At 47.2% G+C, this 21,026-nt stretch overlaps 1 protein-coding gene across 1 annotated transcript in view; it reads left to right on the top strand.

Moving 5' to 3' along the window:
- Positions 1-1,332: 1,332 nt before the first annotated feature.
- homer2 (homer scaffold protein 2) overlaps positions 1,333-21,026 on the top strand; it is a 39,762-nt gene continuing 20,068 nt past the window's right edge. The window contains 4 exon segments of the mRNA XM_073032812.1: positions 1,333-1,586; positions 5,598-5,754; positions 15,651-15,782; positions 16,353-16,445. Coding sequence (XP_072888913.1) covers positions 1,582-1,586; positions 5,598-5,754; positions 15,651-15,782; positions 16,353-16,445 — 387 coding nt within the window. The 5' untranslated portion in view covers positions 1,333-1,581.

Genomic DNA, 21,026 nt, shown 5'->3' with positions numbered 1-21,026 from the left:
AGACTCTTGGCAGTGTGGAAGATCAGAGGGATCTTGGGGTCTGAGTCCATAGGACACTCAAAGCAGCTGTGCATGTTGACTCTGTGGTTAAGAAAGCATATGGTGTATTGGCCTTCATCAATCATGGAATTGAATTTAGGAGCTGAGAGGTAACGTTGCAGCTATATAGGACCCTGGTCAGACCCCACTTGGAGTACTGTGCTCAGTTATGGTCACCTCACTACAGGAAGGATGTGGAAGCCATGCAAAGGGTGCAGAGGAGATTTACAAAGCTGTTGCCTGGATTGGGGAGCATGCCTTATGAGAATAGGTTGAGTGAACTCGGCCTTTTCTCCTTGGAGCGACGGAGGATGAGAGGTGACCTGATAGAGGTGTACAAGATGATGAGAGGCATTGATTGTGTGGATAGTCAGAGGCCTTTTCCCAGGGCTGAAATGGTTGCCACAAGAGGGCACATGTTTAGGTGCTGGGGAGTAGGTACAGCGGAGATGTCAGGGGTAAGTTTTTTACTCAGAGAGTGGTGAGTGTGTGGAATGGGCTGCTGGCAATGGTGGTGGAGGTGGATACGATAGGGTCTTTAAGAGACTTTTGAATAGGTACATGGAGCTTAGAAAAATAGAGGGCTATAGGTAAGCTTAGTAATTTCTAAGGTAAGGACATGTTCGGCACAACTTTGTGGACCGAAGGGCCTGTATTGTGCTGTAGGTTTTCTATGTTTCTATGTTTAACATCCCTACCCATGCTCCCACCCTGCCCGCCGCCTCCAAACATTTCACAGGTAGATTTGAAAACGGGGCATCAAGTCATTAATGCGAAAAGCAATGGGCCCAGTTCCCATCCTGCCCTCTGTACAATCTCTCCAAGCTGAGAAACTACCTTCCGCAACTCTCTCCGTTCCGCGTTGAACTAGTCACCTGTTCCCGTTGTTGCCCCTCTTATCTCACGAAATTCACTCAAAGCTCGGTTGTGTGGTGTCATTGTAACCGTATCAACTGCCTCCCCTCAACAATGTTCTATGAAACTTAGTTAAAATACTCTGTCTTTAGTGGACACGACTTGCCTTTACAGATCAAAACTGGTTTCTGAGATGTGCGAGGGCAGGCAGCTAAATAACATTAACGAATAAAATGCAGTGGCTGGGTTGGCGGAGGCATTAGGGTAGGCAGTATGGCAATGGCTGGATTGTGGGGTGCTGTGGTAGTTGGCTGAGTCGCCTCAGTTGGAGCGGTGGAGTAAGTCTGCATCAGTAACTAGGCTTTGGTTATTGCTACATTCCTTCAGTTAACAACGTGCAGTATTTAGCTGAGCTGCAGTAGTTAGAAGGGAGTCGTGTGAGCTAGGTTGGAACTGCTATCAGGATGAAGTGGTAGTTAGCTGGGTTGAAATAGTTAGTGGTAGTTAGTCAGGTTACTGCGGTGGTTGAGCAGCCGCTCGGGGGCGCCTCCCCTCGCTCTGACTCGGCGCTCCGGAGTTCAGTCGGGAGACACGGTGCTGGAGCCGGAGCTCGGCGCTCGCCATGGACCCGCGCAACTAAAGCTACCGGACCTTGAGAGAGAGAGAAGCAGCGGACATCGCCTGGCTATGGGGTGAGTTCTGGACTGCCGAACGACCACACTTTGTTGGAAAGGTGCTCTGGGATCGAGCCGTCAGCACGCTGTCTCGACAGAAAATCCGGGCGGTGATGAGGGAGCGCCACATTGTCGGGGATGCAATGCTGAGGGAGCGCTGCACTGTCAGAGGGGCTGTTGAGGGAGCGCAGTTCTGTAGGGGTGCTTCACCGTAGGATGGGACAGTGTTCAGGGAGCACCACATTCTCGGGGTGCAATACTGAATGAGTGACTATCGAGGGAGCGCCGCGGTGCTGAGGGAGCGCCGCGGTGCTGAGGGAGCACCGCACTGCGAGGATTCCTGAGCCGCAGAGACTTTACCAAGTTCCACTCGCTCCGACTCTGCATCTGCGAGCCGGCACCATGTCTAAGGATGCCTTGTGCCGCCGCTCGAGGTTTCTGAAGATATCACTGGCGTGACATCACATAATTATATCTCAGGAGCTGCTAAAAATATTCTCCGCGATGCGCTGACATTTCCCAGCTCCCAGCTTCTGTCTCTCCAGCTGTGGATTATAAAACAGAGACAGCCAAATATTATATTGAAGAAAGGATATCTTAGCCCGTGTATCACACAGCCGGGTCTGAGAAGTGTTAAATCTGCTTACGTTATGACCTGACTTCACTCCATGGGATGCCCCACCTCAGATAAAAGCAAATTATTCCCCCTCTGGTGCTGACGGGACGCACAGGAACACCCCGTATGTCCCCTCCCTATCCCTTTCCCTGAATCCCAGGAGGAACCGCCGCCGATATTTGTAAACTGGTGGAGCTGATTTTGAGTGTGCTGGTAATTCAGAATGAGTCAGAAATAGATTATGAACCCACGGGGCAGAAATTGTTTCATTCCCTTTGCTTGTTTGCGGTCGTACCCTGGATTCTGATTCTTGATTCTCAAGTCTACTTTGAGGGTGAATAACGTCGTAATAAATTGGAATGCTTGTCCAGTCTTTGCAGGAGGTAAACATCTCGCTATTTGGCGGAAAAGCAGAAATCAGCTGGGCTATATTTGACCCTTTAACAAAAAGCTGCGAGTGTCGGCGAGGAACTCTCACCAGGTCAGAGTCCACATTCCTCGGGCAATTTGCCCGGGTTCACCCCCGACTGCTGGAGGAAGGCGGTTAATGATAAACTGCAGGAACAGAAGCAGCGAGTGTGGGGAGGGGGAGACAGAGAGAGCTCGGACGGGAAGTGGAAGTGGGAGGCTCCCTTGAGGGACAGTGAGGTCGGGGTTCTACTGGGAAGGGGAAGCAAATGAGTGTGTCCCCCAAGAGGGGACAAGGTACTGCAGGCGTTGGAGAAGAGACGGTTCTTCTGGGAAGGGGAAATCCCCACGTTCACTGCCTGGTGAGTGGGCTCCCCCGGGTCCCGGGAATCTGCAGTTTGTTTGAACTCCCCGAAACCCGAAAGTGACGGAGTGGAGACCAAGATATTCCATGTTTTCCGTTACCCCGGTCTTGGCTGAGGTTGGGTCTGAGGATTGTGTTTCACTTCTTCCCTCGCCGCTTCACTGGTCATCGGCAATTGACTCATCGACCACCGGTGTGTCATTTCTCCGACCCAGCCGTTTATCGATTTACACGTTGGGCTCTCTGTGCCTGTGGGCTTTTTATTTAAAGCGAGGCCTCTAATGATCCGTTAATTCCACTTGCTTCACAGTCGGCGTTTCCATCAATTGTCCCCGTACACAGGAACATTCCAAACAATTCAACGGCATCTACTTCAGGTTAACTATTTGTGTCCAGCGATGGGGAAGGGAATATATTCACCCCTACCCCAGCAGCTCTGACCTTTGCTCTATAACCTCACTCCGAAAGAAATATCAATTGCAGTACTCAGAGAAAAATCTTGTTAAAGTTAATGAAATTCTTTGGATTGGCAGTAGCAAACAATCTACAGGAGAAATTCAGCGGGTCGAGCAGCGTCTGTGGTGGGGTGGGGAATACCTTTCCTCGAAAAAATATCAAAGTGTAGACAGTCCATGAAGGAAAGACTGGTTTCCACGTTGTGCTGAGCTGTGTGTCAGACAGAGCAATTGTGAACTAGGCCATAACGCATCCAGATAGGATGGTGTATTGATTTACAAATTGGCAAGAGTTGATGGGGAAGGTGTCTTTAACCTCCTGAGACAGTAGAGATGCTGGTGAGCTCTCTTGGCCCATTACATCAACATGGTTGAACCAGTTGGTGATGTTCACACTCAGGAACTTGAGGCTCTCAACCTGGTTGATTTAAGCTGGGGTGCACAGCTACAATTAAAAACCTGCTGAAACATTACAGGTGTATAGACCATAAGACCATAAAATATAGGAGCAGGATTAGGCCATTTGGCCCATCGAGGCTGCTCCGCCATTTCGTCATGCTGATCCAATTTTTCTCTCAGCCCCAATCTCCTGCCTTCTTCCCAAATCCCTTCATGTCCTGACCAATCAAGAAACTATTAACCTCTGCCGCAAGACTTGGCCTCCACAGCTGCTTGTGGCAAAAAAAATTCCACAGATTCACCACTCTCTGGCTAAAGAAATTCCTCCTCATCTCCATTCAAAAAGGATGCCCCTCTATTCTGAGGCAGTGTTCTCTGATCTTACACTCTCCCCATAGGAAGCATTCTCTCCACATCCACTCTATCAAGGCCTTTCACCACTCTATCGAGGTCACCCCTCATTCTACTAAATTGTAGTGAATACAGGCCCAGAGCCAAAAATAACATCGTATAAGCAGTGCTCGCAAGAATTTTATGCAATTTTATGCATTTATACAAAATTCTACAAAAAAATACAATTTGAACAAAAACAAAGTCCATTTTAGTGTAAAGTGATCACAGTGTTGATAGTGTTGTGATTGGGGTTTCACCGGATGGCAAAGAAATAGCTGTAGACTTAAAGCTTCTGTGACTCATGTGAGAAGCTGGTATGGCCCGGATGGTGGGGATCTTTGATGATGGATGTTTTTTGAAGCAGTGCCTCCTGCAGATACTACTAATGGTGGGGAGGGATGTACCCATAATATATTGGGCTGAATCCACAACTCCCCTTAGCTTCTTCCATTACTGGGCATTTGAATTGCCGCTATCAGACCGTGAAACATGTAATTTTGTTATTTTGTCAATGATAGACCACCTGCTCCTTTAAACCTGTCGTGTGCTGTGGAGCAAACTGTCTGTACCCTTGGCCAACCCTACTGCCATAAACTATGTCTGTTTCATGTCAGCCAGCTTTGCATCGTTATGAGGGAAAGCAGTTGGAGGAATGGTGGCCGCTGGTCCCTATAGGGTCAAGCAGCTCGAGACAAGAAAATGCTACTTATAGAGAATATGTCAACTGCCACTGCTCCTTTCAGTGTGATGGTGGTACAGCAGTGAGCTGGAGACCTGTTGGTGAGCAGCCACACCCCCGGAATCAGACTCTTTCATGTCTCACCATCTGCTTCTTCTCTGACCATGAAAGAGTTACTGTAATATGTTTAAACTCAGCAGCCCAGGGAGACTGTAACAGTTCCCTCCGCTTGGAAACCGGTTATTTCTTTAGCCCAGAGGAGCTGGGACTTGGATCTGGATCGGCGCAGACGGTGACTTCAGCTCAGTTAGTCCGTGGGTCGGGAAGTAGTGTGCAGACCAGGCAGGGAAGCTCGGTTACACTGGGTTACAATGCAGTGAATGTTCATCTGTTGTCAGGGTGGCCCACAGACTTCCTGTTAATCAGAGATCCTCGATATAAGGGGTGCCCACTCGGCTCACCATCTTGCATTCAAAACTGTCCCACTGCAGACAGGAGTTTCCTCCAGAGAGCACTGGCTGTTCAGAAGAAATGATCCAATGTATCTGTCTCTTTGTATTCCTTGGGTTCAGAGCCTGGACCTGATGTTTTGGAGGAAGGGAGAGCGAATAGTGCGGTGTGCCGGTGAATACTCTTGTCCATCACAGCTGTGGCTCTCTCAATGACACTCTCTCTCCTCATCCCTCTCCCCCACCCCTCTCTCTCCTTCCTTCAGCGAGCAGCCAATCTTCACCAGCAAAGCTCACGTCTTCCAGATTGACCCCAGCACCAAGAGGAACTGGCTCCCGGCCAGCAAGCACCCACTTACCGTCTCCTATTTCTACGATGGGTCAAGGAACAGTTATCGCATCATCAGTGTGGATGGAGCCAAGGTCAGGGGCGAGGGGTCAGGGTGAGGGTGAAAGCAGTTTAGGAACAGCATGGGCTGGGGAGGAGCTGTTGGTTACTGGAGGATGTGGGTGGAGTGGTCGTTTTGCAGTGGGAAGGCAGACAGAAGCCGGGGTGATGGAGTTTGGGTAGTGAGACATTGAGGGCGAGGATGGGAAGGTGAAGGTGGGGGGGGTGATGGGAGGCACCAGGGTGAAGGCGAGGGACTGGGGAAAGATGTGAGGGGAACCCATTACAGGTGACCACAGAGGGGATCAGTGAAGGAGGAGTTACTTCTGTTTTTACTGATGGTGGGAATGAGGAAATTCTGACTGTGTTGCCATGGTTTCCACCCTGACGTGTGAACTAAATCGGTTTCTGAAGTGTCTGTGATTTTGTGGGGGTGTTACAGATTGTTGATGTAATCTCAGAATAAATGGAGTAGACTAGAGCTATACTGGTTGATCACGGGGTGGGGGTGGTGGTCAGAGTGTGGCAACTCCAGGAAAAATCATATCCCTTTTGATTCTTTCACTGTCTATTTTCATTCTACAGAGACACAAAAGACTCTAGGTGCTAGAATTTGAAGCAAATAACGATCTGCTAGAGAGTTGGACTGCATCTGTGGGGGAGGAACTGTTGACGTTTTATGTTGAAACTCTGACAAAACCCTCATTACCTCCCTTCCCCACCTCCACTGATTGGAATACAGGAGCACTTCTTCCAAATACATAAACTGAATACCTCCTTTATCCCAAATAAAGCTCAGCTTCCTCAATCTGTCCATATAACTAAAGTCCCTTGGCAGTCATCATTTTGGTGAATTTCTTCTGCGCTTTTTCCAAACCCTTCACATTCTTACAAATGTTCAGAGCTCCTGACTGTGGACAAACCAATGTTTCATTGTAGCCTCTTTGCTCCCATGCAAAGAATAAACCACTGGATGAAGTCAGCGCATGAGGCAGCATCTGTGGAGGCAGAAGGATGGTTAATGTTTGGGGTTTGAGACCCTGCATGATGAGAGGGGAGATAGCCGGTGGATAGACATAAAGGGTGGGCAGAGACAGTCTGCTTGAAATGGATAGAAACAGGTGGAATGGGGGAGACAAAAGAGGGATGAATCTTGGTATCATGGGGGAAGGTCGGGAGATGAATCTTGGTAACATGGGGGATGGAGAGGGGAGGGACGGGGAGATGAATCAGTAACATGGGCCAGCCACTTCTCCTTTTTTGATTTAATTACATTTTATTCCACAAACTCTGTAAGAATGAATGTTATTTCCTACCTTAAATTTATGGATAGTGATTGTGAATATGTAAGGTTAAATTTCCGTAACCCAAGTAGTCATGATGCAAAGGTTGTCCATGTCTGTCAATCACTCTGCCTGGTATACCCTCAAAACAAACTGTCAGATTAGTGAGACGCAATATCTCCCTCACAAAGTCATGCTGACTAATCAGTTCTGATTTTCCTGTCTCTTAGAATTTTCTCCAAAAATTTCACTGTGAGCGAATGTAAAGCTTTTCCCTGCTACCTTGAATAAATTCTGTTTTTACACTATATGTTAATGATATAGATGATGGAATTGATGGCTTTGTTGCGAAGTTTGCAGACAATACAAAGATAGGTGGAGGAGCAAGTAGTTTAGAGGAAGTGGAGAGGCTACAGAAACTCTTAGATAGATTAGGAGAATGGGCAAAGAAGTGGCAGATGGATTACAATGTCGGGAAGTGTATGGTCATGCACTTTGGTAGAAGAAATGAAAGGACTGACTATTTTCTAAATGCAGAGAAAGTACAAAAAACTGAGGTGCAAAGGGACTTGTGAGTTCTTATGCAGGATTCCCTAAAGGTTAATTTACAGGTTGAGTCTGTGGTGAGGAAAGCAAATGCAATGTTAGCATTCATTTCAAGAAGACTAGAATATAAAAGCAAGGATGTAATGTTGAGACTTTATAAAGCACTGGTGAGACCTCACTTGGAGAATTGAGAGCAGTTTTGGGCCCCTTATCTTAGAAAGGATGTGCTGAAACTGGAAGACGGTTCAAAGGAGTTCACGAAAATGATTCCAGGATTGAATGGCTTGTCATATGAAGAGTGTTTGATGGCTTTGGGGTTGTATTTACTGGAATTCAGAAGAATGAGAGGTGACATCATTGTAAGCTATTGAATGGTGAAAGTCCTTGATAAAGTGAATGTGGAGAGGATGTTTCCTATGGTGAGAGAGTCTAAGACCAGGGACACAGCCTCAGAATAAAGGAGCACCTTTTAAATGGAGATGAGGAGAATTTTCTTTAGCCAGAGAGTGGTGACTCTGTGGAATTTGTTACAGCAGGCAGCTGTGGAGGCCAAGTCTTTATGTATATTTAAGGCAGAGATTGATGGATTTTTGATTGGTCAGGGCATGAAGGAATACAGGGAGAAGGCAGGAGATTGGGGCTGAGAGGAAAACTGGATCAGTCATGAAGAAATGGTGGAGCAGACTCAATGGGCCAAATGGTCTAATTCTACTCCGGTATCTTATGATCTTATAAATGAGGATATTGGTGGGACTGGATAGGTTGAGCTGTTTTAGCCTGGAGTGAAGGGTGATCTGTAAAATCATGAGGTAAGATGAAGGGTCATATTCCTTTCCCCAGGATCAGGGAATCTAAAACTAGAGAACTAGATAAACTAAAGAACATAATGTAAAAGGGATGGATGGTTTGGAGTTTGTAAAATGTGTGCAGGATAGTTTTTTGCAGCAATACATAGAGGTACCAACTACAGAAGGGGCAGTGTTGGGTCTTCTATTAGGGAATGAAATAGGTCAGGTAACGGAGGTACGTGTTGGGGAACACTTCGGGTCCAGTGATCACAATGCCATTAGTTTCAATATAATTATGGAGAAGGATAGGACTGGACCCACGGTTGAGATTTTTGATTGGAGAAAGGCTAACTTTGAGCAGATGTGAAAGGATTTAGAAGGAGTGGATTGGGACAATTTGTTTTAAGGGAAGGATGTAATAGAGAAATGGAAGTCATTTAAAGATGAAATTTTGAGGGTACAGAATCTTTATGTTCCTGTTAGGTTGAAACTTTTAAGTTTGACAGAGCCATGGTTTTCAAGGGATATTGGAAACTTGGTTAGGAAAAAGAGATATCTACTATAAATATAGGCAGCATGGAGTAAATGAGGTGCTCGAGGAATATAAAGAATGTAAGAAGAATCTTAAGAAAGAAATTAGAATAGCTAAAAGAAGATATGAAGTTGCTTTGGCAAGTAAGGTGAAAATAAATCCGAAGGGTTTCTACAGTTATATTAATAGCAAAAGGATAGTGAGGGATAAAATTGGTCCCTTAGAGAATCAGAGTGGACAGCTATGTGTGGAGCCGAAAGAGATGGGGGAGATTTTGATCAATTTCTTTTCTTCGGTCTCCAGTAAGGAGAAGGATATTGAATTGTGTAAGGTAAGGAAAACAAGTAGGGAAGTTATGGAAACTATGACGATTAAAGAGAAGGAAGTACTGGCGCTTTTAAGGAATATAAAAGTGGATAAATCTCTGGGTCCTGACAGGATATTCCCTAGGACCTTGATGGAAGTTAATGTAGAAATAGCAGGGGATCTGACAGAAATATTTCAAATGTCATTAGAAATGGGGATGGTGCCAGAGGACTGGCATATTGCTCATGTAGTTCCATTGTTTAAAAAGGGTTCTAAGAGTAAACCTAGCAATTATAGGCTGGTCAGTTTGACATCAGTGGTGGGTAAATTAATGGAAAGTATTCTTAGAGATGGTATATATAATTATCTAGATAGACAGGGTCTGATTAGGAACAGTCAACATGGATTTGTGCATGGAAGGTCATGTTTGACAAATCTTATTGAATTTTTTGAAAAGGTTACGAGGAAAGTTGATGAGGGTAAAGCAGTGGATGTTGTCTATATGACAAGGTTCCGCACAGAAGGTTAGTTAGGAAGGTTCAATCGTTAGGTATTAATACTGAAGTAGTAAAATGGATTCAACAGTGGCTGGATGGGAGATGACAGAGAGTAGTGGTGGATAACTGTTTGTCAGGTTGGAGACCGGTGACTAGTGGTGTGCCTCAGGGATCTGTACTGGGTGCAATGTTGTTTGTCATATACATTAATGATCTGGATGATGGGGTGGTAAATTGGATTAGTAAGTATGCAGATGATACTAAGGTAGGTGACATTGTGGATAATGAAGCAGGTTTTCAAAGCTTGCAGAGAGATTTAGGCCAGTTAGAAGAGTGGGCTGAATGATGGCAGATGGAGTTTAATGCTGATAAGTATGAGGTGCTACATTTTGGTAGGAATAATCCAAATAGGACATACATGGTAAATGGTAGGGCATTGAAGAATGCAGTGGAACAGAGTGATCTAGGAATAATGGTGCATAGTTCCCTGAAGATGGAATCTCATGTAGATAGGGTGGTGAAGAAAGCTTCTGGTATGTTGGCCTTTATAAATCAGAGCATTGAGTATAGGAGTTGGGATGTAATGTTAAAGTTGTACAAGGCATTGGTAAGGCCGAATTTGGAGTATTGTGTACGGTCCTGGTCACCGAATTATAGGAAAGATGTCAACAATATAGAGAGAGTACAGAGAAGATTTACTAGAATGTTACCTTGGTTTCAGCACCTAAGTTACAGGGAAAGGTTGAACAAGTTAGGTCTTTATTCTTTGGAGCGTAGAAGGTTGAGGGGGGACTTGATAGAGGTATTTAAAATTATGAGGGGGATAGATAGAGTTGACGTGGATAGGCTTTTTCCATTGAGAGTAGGGGAGATTCAAACAAGAGGACATGAGTTGAGAGTTAGGAGGCAAAAATTTAAGGGTAACACAAGGGGGAATTTCTTTACTCAGAGAGTGGTAGCTGTGTGGAACGAGCTTCCAGTAGAAGTGATAGAGGCAGGTTCGGTATTGTCATTTAAAGTAAAATTGGATAGGTATATGGACAGGAAAGGAATGGAGGCTTATGGGCTGAGTGTGGGTCAGTGGGACTAGGTGTTTGGCACAGACTAGAAGGGCCAAGATGGCCTGTTTCCATGCTGTAATTGTTATATTGTTAACCCAGGTTTAAAATCTAAAGGGGACTTGAAGGGCAAATGTTTGGAGGGTAGTGAGTATACTGTACGACCTGATGGGTGAGTATTATTATGATTTTAAAAACAAATCGACAGGTAAATGAATTGGAAAGGATTAGGAGGCAATGGGTTGAATGCAGGCAAATGAGACTGGCTTTGGAAGACAGCTTGGTTGGCATGAACATTGGGCCAAGGGTCTTGTTTCTGTGCTGTGCCACTGCAAAGGGTGGGATCAGTGAGCGACCAAAGAGAACGTCTGTGTCAAGAGCCTGAGGCTCTTGTACTTTGTACCCAGCTTTAACAAAGAGGTGCTGCTGTAGTCCCAGTGACAAGAGATGGTTGAGAAATTGGGATAAAAATGGAGCAACAGAGGGTGTAGTGAAAGTAGGTAAGTCACCAATGGGACATTAGGGTGAGAAGTTCAGAAGTACTGGCCTTAATTGCCCAATTATTCTATGGTAGGAATCAGGTGTCAGAGGACTAGAACAATGAAGCTATTTACATCTTACTCAAAAAGTAAGGTGTGACTTCAGGCCAGTGAGGTCACTCTGGAAATGCTGTGAGTAACAGTGAAGTTAGTTGTACACAGAGTGGAAGCTTTGCCCCATGTATGTAATTATTGCAACCAAGGTCAGTTTGGGTAATATCTTGCTATGCCTGGGTCAAAGGTTTTGGATCATTACAGAGATGTGGCTAAATATCCAATATTTCCAAAGGAACATTTCCCACAGATTGAAGCATGAACGATGAAATTCTGATAGTTAAAACAAAGAGGGAAAATGGGAAACTGCAGTCTCATTTAAATAACATCAGGAATGGGCAAAGTTATAGATGTGATACAGGGTATCAATGGCCCCAGACAAAGGCAACAAGATTCAAAGCCATATCTGAAAAGTCTATTGGAATTTGTTTTTTTTTTGAGGATTTATCTGAAAAATATAAAAGGGAGAACCAGTTGTTGTTGAAGTGGGTTTTTCAGAAATACATTGATAAGTTCCAACATAAAAGATCAGTGTGCAAAATGAAAGGTGCCTGGGAGTGATGTACATACGGATTTGGATTTAAAACTGGTTGACAGATGGAAACAGATTAAACAGTTTTTTTGGGTTGGCTGCTGGTAGTTAGGAGGATTTGGCAGGGATCAGTGCTGGTACGTAGGAAGGTTCAGCAGGAATCACCGCTGGTAGTTAGGACAGTTCAGCAGGGACCAATGCTGGTAGTTAGGAGGGTATGACAGAGTTCAATGTTGGTAGTAAGGAGAGTTCAGCAGGGATCAATCAATGGTGGTAGTTAGGAGGGTACGGCAGGGTTCAATACTGGTGGTAATGGGGGTTCGGTAGGGATCAATCAATGCTGGTAGTTAGGAGGGTTTGACAGGGTTCAGTGCTGGTAGTCAGGAGAATTAGATAGATAGATAGATAGATAGATACTTTATTCATCCCCATGGGGAAATTCAACTTTTTTCCAATGTCCCATACACTTGTTGTAGCAAAACTAATTACATACAATACTTAACTCAGTAAAAAATATGATATGCATCTAAATCAATATCTCAAAAAGCATTAATAATAGCTTTTAAAAAGTTCTTAAGTCCTGGCGGTAGAATTGTAAAGCCTAATGGCATTGGGGGGTATTGACCTCTTCATCCTGTCTGAGGAGCATTGCATCGATAGTAACCTGTCGCTGAAACTGCTTCTCTGTCTCTGGATGGTGCTATGTAGAGGATGTTCAGAGTTATCCATAATTGACCGTAGCCTACTCAGCGCCCTTCGCTCAGCTACCGATGTTAAACTCTCCAGTACTTTGCCCACGACAGAGCCCGCCTTCCTTACCAGCTTATTAAGATGTGAGGCGTCCCTCTTCTTAATGCTTCCTCCCCAACACGCCACCACAAAGAAGAGGGCGCTCTCCACAACTGACCTATAGAACATCTTCAGCATCTCACTACAGACATTGAATGACGCCAACCTTCTAAGGAAGTACAGTCGACTCTGTGCCTTCCTGCACAAGGCATCTGTGTTTGCAGTCCAGTCTAGCTTCTCGTCTAACTGTACTCCCAGATACTTGTAGGTCTTAACCTGCTCCACACATTCTCCATTAATGATCACTGGCTCCATATGAGGCCTAGATCTCCTAAAGTCCACCACCATCTCCTTGGTCATTCAGCAGGAATCAATCAGTGCTCATATTTAGGAGGGTTCAGCAGGGATCAACCAGTGCTGGTAGTTAGGAGGGTTTGACAGGGTTCAATGCTGGTAGTTAGGAGGGTTTAGCAGGAATCAGTGCTGGTAGTTAGGAGTGTTAGACAGGTATCAATCACTGCAGGTAGTTAGGATGGTTCAGCAGGGATCAGTGCTGGTAGTTAGGAGGGTTCGGCAGGGATTTATCAGTGCTGGTAATTAGGAGGATTTGACAGGGTTCAATGCTGGTAGTTAGGAGGGTTTAGCAGGAATCAGTGCTGGTAGGAGGGTTTGACAGGGTTCAGTGCTGGTAGGAGTGTTCAGCAGGAATCAGTGCTGGTAGTTAGGAGGGTTCGGCAGGGATTTATCAGTGCTGGTAATTAGGAGAATTTGACAGGGTTAAATGCTGGTAGTTAGGAGGGTTCAACAGGGATCAATCAGTGCTAGTAGTTAAGAGGGTTCAGCAGAGATCAGTGCTGGTAGTTAGGAGGGTTCAGCAGTAATCACTGCTGGTAGTTAGGACAGTTCAGCAGGGATCAGTGCTGGTAGTTAGGAGGGTTTGGCAGGGTTCTGTGCTGGTAGGAGGTTTTGACAGAGTTCAATGCTGGTAGTTAGGAGGGTTCAACAGGGATCAATCAGTGCTAGTAGTTAAGAGGGTTCAGCAGAGATCAGTGCTGGTAGTTAGGAGGGTTCAGCAGTAATCACTGCTGGTAGTTAGGAGGGTTCAGCAGGGATCAGTGCTGGTAGTTAGGAGGGTTTGGCAGGGTTCTGTGCTGGTAGGAGGTTTTGACAGAGTTCAATGCTGGTAGTTAGGATGGTTCAGCAGGAATCAGTGCTGGTAGTTAGGAGGATTTGATAGGGTTCAGTGCTGGTAGTTAGGAGGATTTGATAGGGTTCAGTCCTGGTAGTTAGGAGGATTTGATAGGGTTCAGTGCTGGTAGTTAGGAGGATTCGGCAGGGATCAATCATTGCTGATAGTTAGGAGGTTTTGACAGGGATCAGTGCTGGTAGTTAGGACGGTTCAGCAGGGATCAGTGCTGGTAGGAGGTTTTGACAGAGTTCAATGCTGGTAGTTAGGAGGGATTGACAGGGATCAATGCTGGTAGTTAGGAGTGTTAGACAGGTATCAATCACTGCAGGTAGTTAGGATGGTTCAGCAGGAAGCAGTGCTGGTAATTAGGATGGTTCAGCAGGGATCAATGCTGGTAGTTAGGATGGTTCAGCAGGGATCAGTGCTGGTAGTTATGACGGATCAGCAGGGATTAGTGCTGGTAGTTAGGAGGGTTCAGCAGGGATCACTGCTGGTAGTTAGGAGGGTTCAGCAGGGATCAGTGCTGGTAGTTAGGAGGGTTTGGCAGGGTTCTGTGCTGGTAGGAGGTTTTGACAGAGTTCAATGCTGGTAGTTAGGAGGGATTGACAGGAATCAATGCTGGTAGTTAGGAGTGTTAGACAGGTATCAATCACTGCAGGTAGTTAGGATGGTTCAGCAGGAAGCAGTGCTAGTAGTTAGGAGGGTTCGCAGTGATCACTGTTGCTAGTTAGGAGGGTTTGATAGGGTTCAGTGCTGGTAGGACGGTTCAGCAGGGATCAGTGCTGGTAGTTAGGAGGGTTTTGCAGGGTTCTGTGCTGGTAGTTAGGAGTGTTAGACAGGTATCAATCACTGCAGGTAGTTAGGATGGTTCAGCAGGAAGCAGTGCTGGTAGTTAGGATGGTTCGCAGTGATCACTGTTGCTAGTTAGGAGGGTTTGATAGGGTTCAATACTGGTAGGAGGGTTCAGCAGGAATCACTGCTGGTAGTTAGGAGGGTCTGGCAGGGTTCTGTGCTGGTAGGAGGTTGTGACAGAGTTCAATGCTGGTAGTTAGGAAGGTTTGACAGGGTTCAGTGCTTGGGTCAGTTGCTCAGTGATCTGAATATAGTATTGAGAATATAGGACATGCAAGACAGTGTAACAGGGTGCTGGGGTGTGTTTGTGCAGACCAGAGGGGGAGTGGAGCAGGATGCCTGGGGGACCTTGGGACATCTGGGTGTGACGGACCCCGAGGGCAGTGCAGCAGGATGCCATGGTGACCTGGGGACCCCAGGGGAATTAGAAACTCAGGGGACAGTGGAGCAGGGTGTCAGGGGAGTGGGGATCCCAAATGGAGTGGGTTTCAGAAGGAGAGTGGTCGAAGGGGGCAAGTGGAGCCCAAGTGGATTGGGACCAAGGGCAAGTGGGGACCCCCCAGGTGCAGTGAAGCAGGATGCTGGGGTGGTGAGGACCACAGGGAAAATGGGGAATTCCAGGGTTAGTGGGGGCAGGGTGCCGGGGGAGTGTGGGGACCACAGAGGGAATGGGGAATTCCAGGGTTAGTGGGGGCAGGGTGCCGGGGGAGTGTGGGGACCACAGAGGGAACGGGGAATTCCAGGGTTAGTGGGGGCAGGGTGCTGGGGGAGTGTGTGGACCACAGAGGGAATGGGGAATTCCAGGGTTAGTGGGGCAGGGTGCCAGGGGAGTTGGGGACCACAGAGGGAAGGGGGTCCCCAAGAGCAGTGGAGTAGGGTGCCGGTGGGCGGGGGGGGGGGGGTGACCACAGGGCCCAGTGAGAAGGAGAAACTAAAGAAATGAATGTGGTTTTTCTCTCACCACAGGTGATCATAAACAGCACAGTCACACCAAACATGAACTTCACCAAAACCTCACAGAAGTTCGGCCAGTGGGCTGACAGCCGAGCCAACACTGTGTTTGGTCTTGGTTTCCCCTCCGAGCAGCAGCTCAGCAAGGTGGGGCTGGGGAAACGCTTAGCTGGGAGTGAGGGTGATTGGAGGGGTTGAGAGGGATTGGATGGGGGGTGTGGGGGATTGCAGGGTATGAGGGGAATTGGAGTGGGTGAGGGGGATTGGAGGGGGTGAGGGATGTTGGAGGGGTGAGAGGAATTGGAAGGGGTGAGCATGATTGCAGGGGATTGGAGGGTGTGAGGGTGATTGGAGGGGGTGGGGGGATTGGAGTGGGTGAGAGGTTTTGGAGTGGGTGAGGGGGATTGGAATGGGTGAGGGGTTTTGGAGTGGGTGAGGGATGTTGGAGGGGTGAGAGGAATTGGAAGGGATGAGCATGATTGCGGGGGATTGGAGTAGGTGAGGGGGATTGGAGGGTGTGAGGGTGATTGCAGGGGGTGAGGGGGATTGGAGGGGGTGAAGGGGAGCGGTTTGAGGGGGTGTGAAATGACAAGAGGGATATGTTGGGGAGAAGGGTTGGAAGGGTGTTAGTGTATGAGGTGGGGTATGGGGATGTGAAGTACCTCTGACCCCACCCCCATCCCCACCGTTAACTGGTATCACCTTCCCATTTTCCAGTTTGCTGAGAAGTTTCAGGAAGTGAAAGAAGCGGCTAAAGTGGCTCGGGAGCGGTCACAGGAAAAGGCAGAGAGTGGCAGCACTCACTCACACGTAGGTACCAGGGTGCGTCGGTGCAGTGAGTGTTGCCCCGGTAACTACCCCCTGACCTCCACGTTGCTGCCACTGTTCTGTGTGTCTAATGTGCCCCCCCCCCCCCCCCAGAGGTGATCCATCAGGGTTTCCGCCAGAAGTTAAGGCACAAAACCTGCCTTTCCACCTTGTGGGTTCATTTTAATGATTTGTTGTTACCGTCTGGTCTGCAAGTGTTTAATTAGATTACATGTTGTTAACACGGTTTCTCAGCTCCGGCTCAACTCAATGACTTGGCTGAAAATGTGGATGGGGGGTTAGCACCAGAATCCCATTGCCAGGGCTGAAATGTCGAAAACCACAGGGCATCTATTTAATATGAGATGCGAAAGTCCAGGCAAGATGTGTAGGCCAAGTACTTTCCTGAGGATGGTGGGTGCGAGTGGCTGGAGTGGAGGTGGGTGTGTTTAAGAGGCTGTTACACACAGGGGTGTGCAAGGAACGGAGACAGACAGACTGCATGCAGGCAGAAAGGATTTGCACTCAGCCGTTTAACATTGCAGGCCAGAGGGTATGTTTGTTTGATGTCCATTGCCCCATATTAAAGCGGATGCTCACACTCACCAAATGGTACCACTTCCTCCCACTGTCGTCAAGCACTGCAAACCCCTGAACATCCTCCACCTGTTCTACCACTCTCCCTCACTGGATTCTCCCCTCCTTCATACTGATTCCTCTATCTCCCTAACCCCCCCCATACTGAACCCACCATGCCCCTGTACTGACCTCGCTACCTGCCTGTACTATCCCCTCTTTGTCAAGGGCAGGTGGTGCCTTACAAGCCTGATTGAATTTTTTGAGGATGTAACAAAACACATTGATGAAGGTAGAGCAGTGGATGTAGTGTATTTGTAAGGCATCAGTAAGGCATTTGATAAGGTTCCCCATGCAAGGCTCTTTCAGAAAGTAAGGAGGCATCTGATCCAAGGAGATCTTGTTTTGTGGATCCAGAATTGGCTTACCCACAGAAGGCAAAGGGTGGTTGTAGATAGTTTGTATTCTGCATGGAGGTCGGTGACCAATGGTGTTCTGCAGGGATCTGTTCTGGGACCCCCTCCTCTTTGTGATTTTTATAAATGACCTGGATGAAGAAGTAGAAGGCGAGTTAGTATGTTTGCTGATGACACAGACATTGGGGTGTTGTGGATAGTCTGGAGGGGTATCAGAGATTACAGTGGGACATCAATAGGATATAGAAGTGTGCTGAGAAGTAGCAGATGGACTTCAACCCAGATAAGTGTGAGGTGTTGAAAGTCAAATTTGAAGGCAAAATATAATAATAATAGATAATAGGTGTAGGAGTAGGCCATTTGGCCCTTTGAGCCAGCACCGCCATTCACTGTGATCATGGCTGATCATCCACGGTCAGTACCCCATTCCTGCCTTCTCCCCATATCATACTTCGCTATCTTTAAGAGCTCCATCTAACTGTTTCTTGAAAGCATCCAGAGAACTGGTTTCCACTGCCTTCTGAGGCAGAGCATTCCACAGATCCACAGCTCTCTGGGTGAAAAAGTTTTTCCGCATCTCTGTTCTAAATGGCCTACCCCTTATTCTTAAACTGTGACCTCTGGTTCTGGACTCCCCCAACATCAGGAACATGTTTCCTGCCTCTAACGTGTCCAATCCCTTAATAATTTTATATGTTTCAATCAGATCCCCTCTCATCCTTCTAAATTCCAGTGTATACAAGCCAAGTCGCTCCAATCTTTCAACATATGACAGTTCCGCTCTCGGTAAGACTCTCGGTAGAGTGAAAGATCAGAGAGATCTCGGGGTACATGTCCATAGGACAGTCAAAGCTGCTGTGCAGATTGACAGTGTTGGTAAGAAGGCATATGGTGTGTGTTGGCATTCATCAACCATGGGACTGAGTTCAAGAGCCGTGAGGTAATGTTACAGTTATATAAGACATTTGGTTAGACTCCACGTGGAGTACTGTGTTCAGATCTGGTCACCTCACTACAGGAAGGATGTGGATACTATAGAGAGTGTGCAGAGGAGATTAACAAGGAGGTTGCCTGGATTGGAGGGCGTACCATATGAGAACAGGTTGAATGTACTTGGCCTTTTCTCCTTGGAGCGATGGAGGAGAGGTGACCTGATAGAGGTATAGAAGATGATGAGAGGCATTGATCATGTGGATAGCCAGAAGCTTTTTCCCAGGGCTGAAATGGCTAACACAAGGGGGCATAGTTTTAAGGTGCTTGGAAATAGGTAGCGAGGGGATTCAGGGGTAAGTTTTTCACACAGAAAGTGGTGGATGCGTGGAATGCACTGCTGGCAACGGTAGTGGAGGCCTTCTAAGAGACTCTTAGATAGGTACATGGAGCATAGAAAAATAGAAGGCTATAGGGTAGGGAAATTCTAAGCAGTTTCTAGAGTAGGTTACATGGTTGGCACAACATTTTGGGCCGTAGGGCCTGTCCTGTGCTGGAGATGTCTATGTTCTATGTTCTATATGCCCTCCATACTGATCCCATTAATCTCCCTTCCCCCTGTACTGACCCAACTATCCCCCCTACTGACCCCTCTATCCCACTGTATTCATCTCACTATTCCCACCCCTTGTATTGACCCTTCTATCTCCCTGTGCTGACCACTCTATCCCTCCTGTACTGAAGGCTCTATCATTCCCACATTTAACCCATTATCACCCCATACTGACCCCTCTATCCCTGGTACTAAAACCCTTTATGCCCCGCACCCAACCCCACTATCCCCCACTCACTGACTACACTATCCCCCTAACTGAACCGTCTATTACCCCTAGCTGACCCCTCTATACCCCTCCTGTACTGACCCGACTATCCCCCCATAGTGACCCCTCTATCCCCCTCAATCTGACCCCACTATCTGGCCAATACTGACCTCTCTATCCCTTCTGGTACTGACCCTCTATCCCCTCCCTTATTGAACACTCTATATCCCCTCATGCCAACCATACTATCTCCTTGAACTGACCCACTATACTCACCATACTTACCACTCTATCCTCCTGTGCTAACCACTCTATCACCTGTCCTGAAACCTTTATCATGACCCCCCCCCATATTGAACTCACTATCACCCCATACTGACCCCTCTATCTCCCCATACTGACTCCACTATCCCCCATACTGACCCCTCTATCCCTGGTACTAAAACCCTTTATGCCCCTCACCCAACCCCACTATCCCCCCACTCACTGACCACACTATCCCCCTAACTGAACTGTCTATTACCCCTAGCTGACCCTTCTATACCCGTCCTGTACTGATCCCTCTATTCCTCCTTATTGACTTTCCCCCCAATTCACCACTCTATCCCCCAAAATGGCTCTTCTATTCCCCCCACGTACTGACCCCTCTGTCTCCGCTTACTGACCTCTCTATTCCCCGTACTGGCCACTCTATCCTCCCCTTCTGATCCTTCTATTCCCAAATCCCCTTCATACTTACTTGTCTATTCCCCCCAGCTGACCCTTCTATTCCCCTCACATACTGATCCCTCTGTCTCCTCGTACTGACCTCTCTATCTCACGTACTGATCTGTCTATCTCCACCGTACTGACCCCTCTATCCCTCCCTACTGATCCCTCCATCCCCCTGTACTCACCCCTCTTTTCCTTCCAGTACTGACCCATCTATACCCCCCACTAACCCTTTCTATCCCCCTGTACCGAACCCTCTGTCGCCTCTGTTCTGAATCCTATATCCTCCCTGCACTGAACCCTCTATCTCCCTTCGCACTGAAGTCTCCATTTCCCCCCTTACTATCCCACTGTACTGACACCCTCTATCCTAAATGGACCCCTCTATTCCCTCTCATACTGACCCCAGTATCCCCTGGTACTGAACTCTCTTTCTGCAACCCTCTTTCTGAACCCTTTATTTCCCCCCGAACTGAATCCTATATCCCCCCCATACTGAACCCTCCATCCCCCCGTACTATCCCACACTATCCTCCTGAATGGACCCCTCTATCCCCACCTTATACTGACACTACTATCCCCCCCATACTATTCCTCCATACTGACACCACTATCCCACTATACTGAGACCAATGTCCCACAGTATTAACCCCTCTTTCCTCCTGAACAGACCCCTCAAACCCCTGGTACTGAACCCTCTATTCCCCCAATACTGACCCCTCTATACCCCCATACTGACCCCACTATCCCACTGTAATCCTCCCTCATACTGACTCCACTATCCCACAGGTACTGACCCCTCTATTCCCCCCACACTAACCACACTGAGCGTAGGGTGTGGCTCTTTCCACATTCAGAGCATGGGCAAGATGATTCAGAATGGCAAAAATTACAAGTAACCTCATACTGACCACATTACCTCTCCATACTAACTCCACTATCCCCCCATACTGACTCCTTTATCCTCCCTATACTTACCCATTGTCCCATTCTGATCTCTCTGTTCCTCCCATTCTGACCACTCTACACCCCCTTACTAACCACTCTATCCCTGCCATACTGACCACTCATACCCCCTCATACTGAACATACTATCTCCCCGTACAGACCCACTATCCACCCCATACTGA

Source organism: Hemitrygon akajei, chromosome 30 (assembly GCF_048418815.1).
Source record: "Hemitrygon akajei chromosome 30, sHemAka1.3, whole genome shotgun sequence".
Taxonomy (NCBI): Eukaryota; Metazoa; Chordata; class Chondrichthyes; order Myliobatiformes; family Dasyatidae; genus Hemitrygon; species Hemitrygon akajei.
This window is presented reverse-complemented; position numbering and strand designations above follow the sequence as displayed.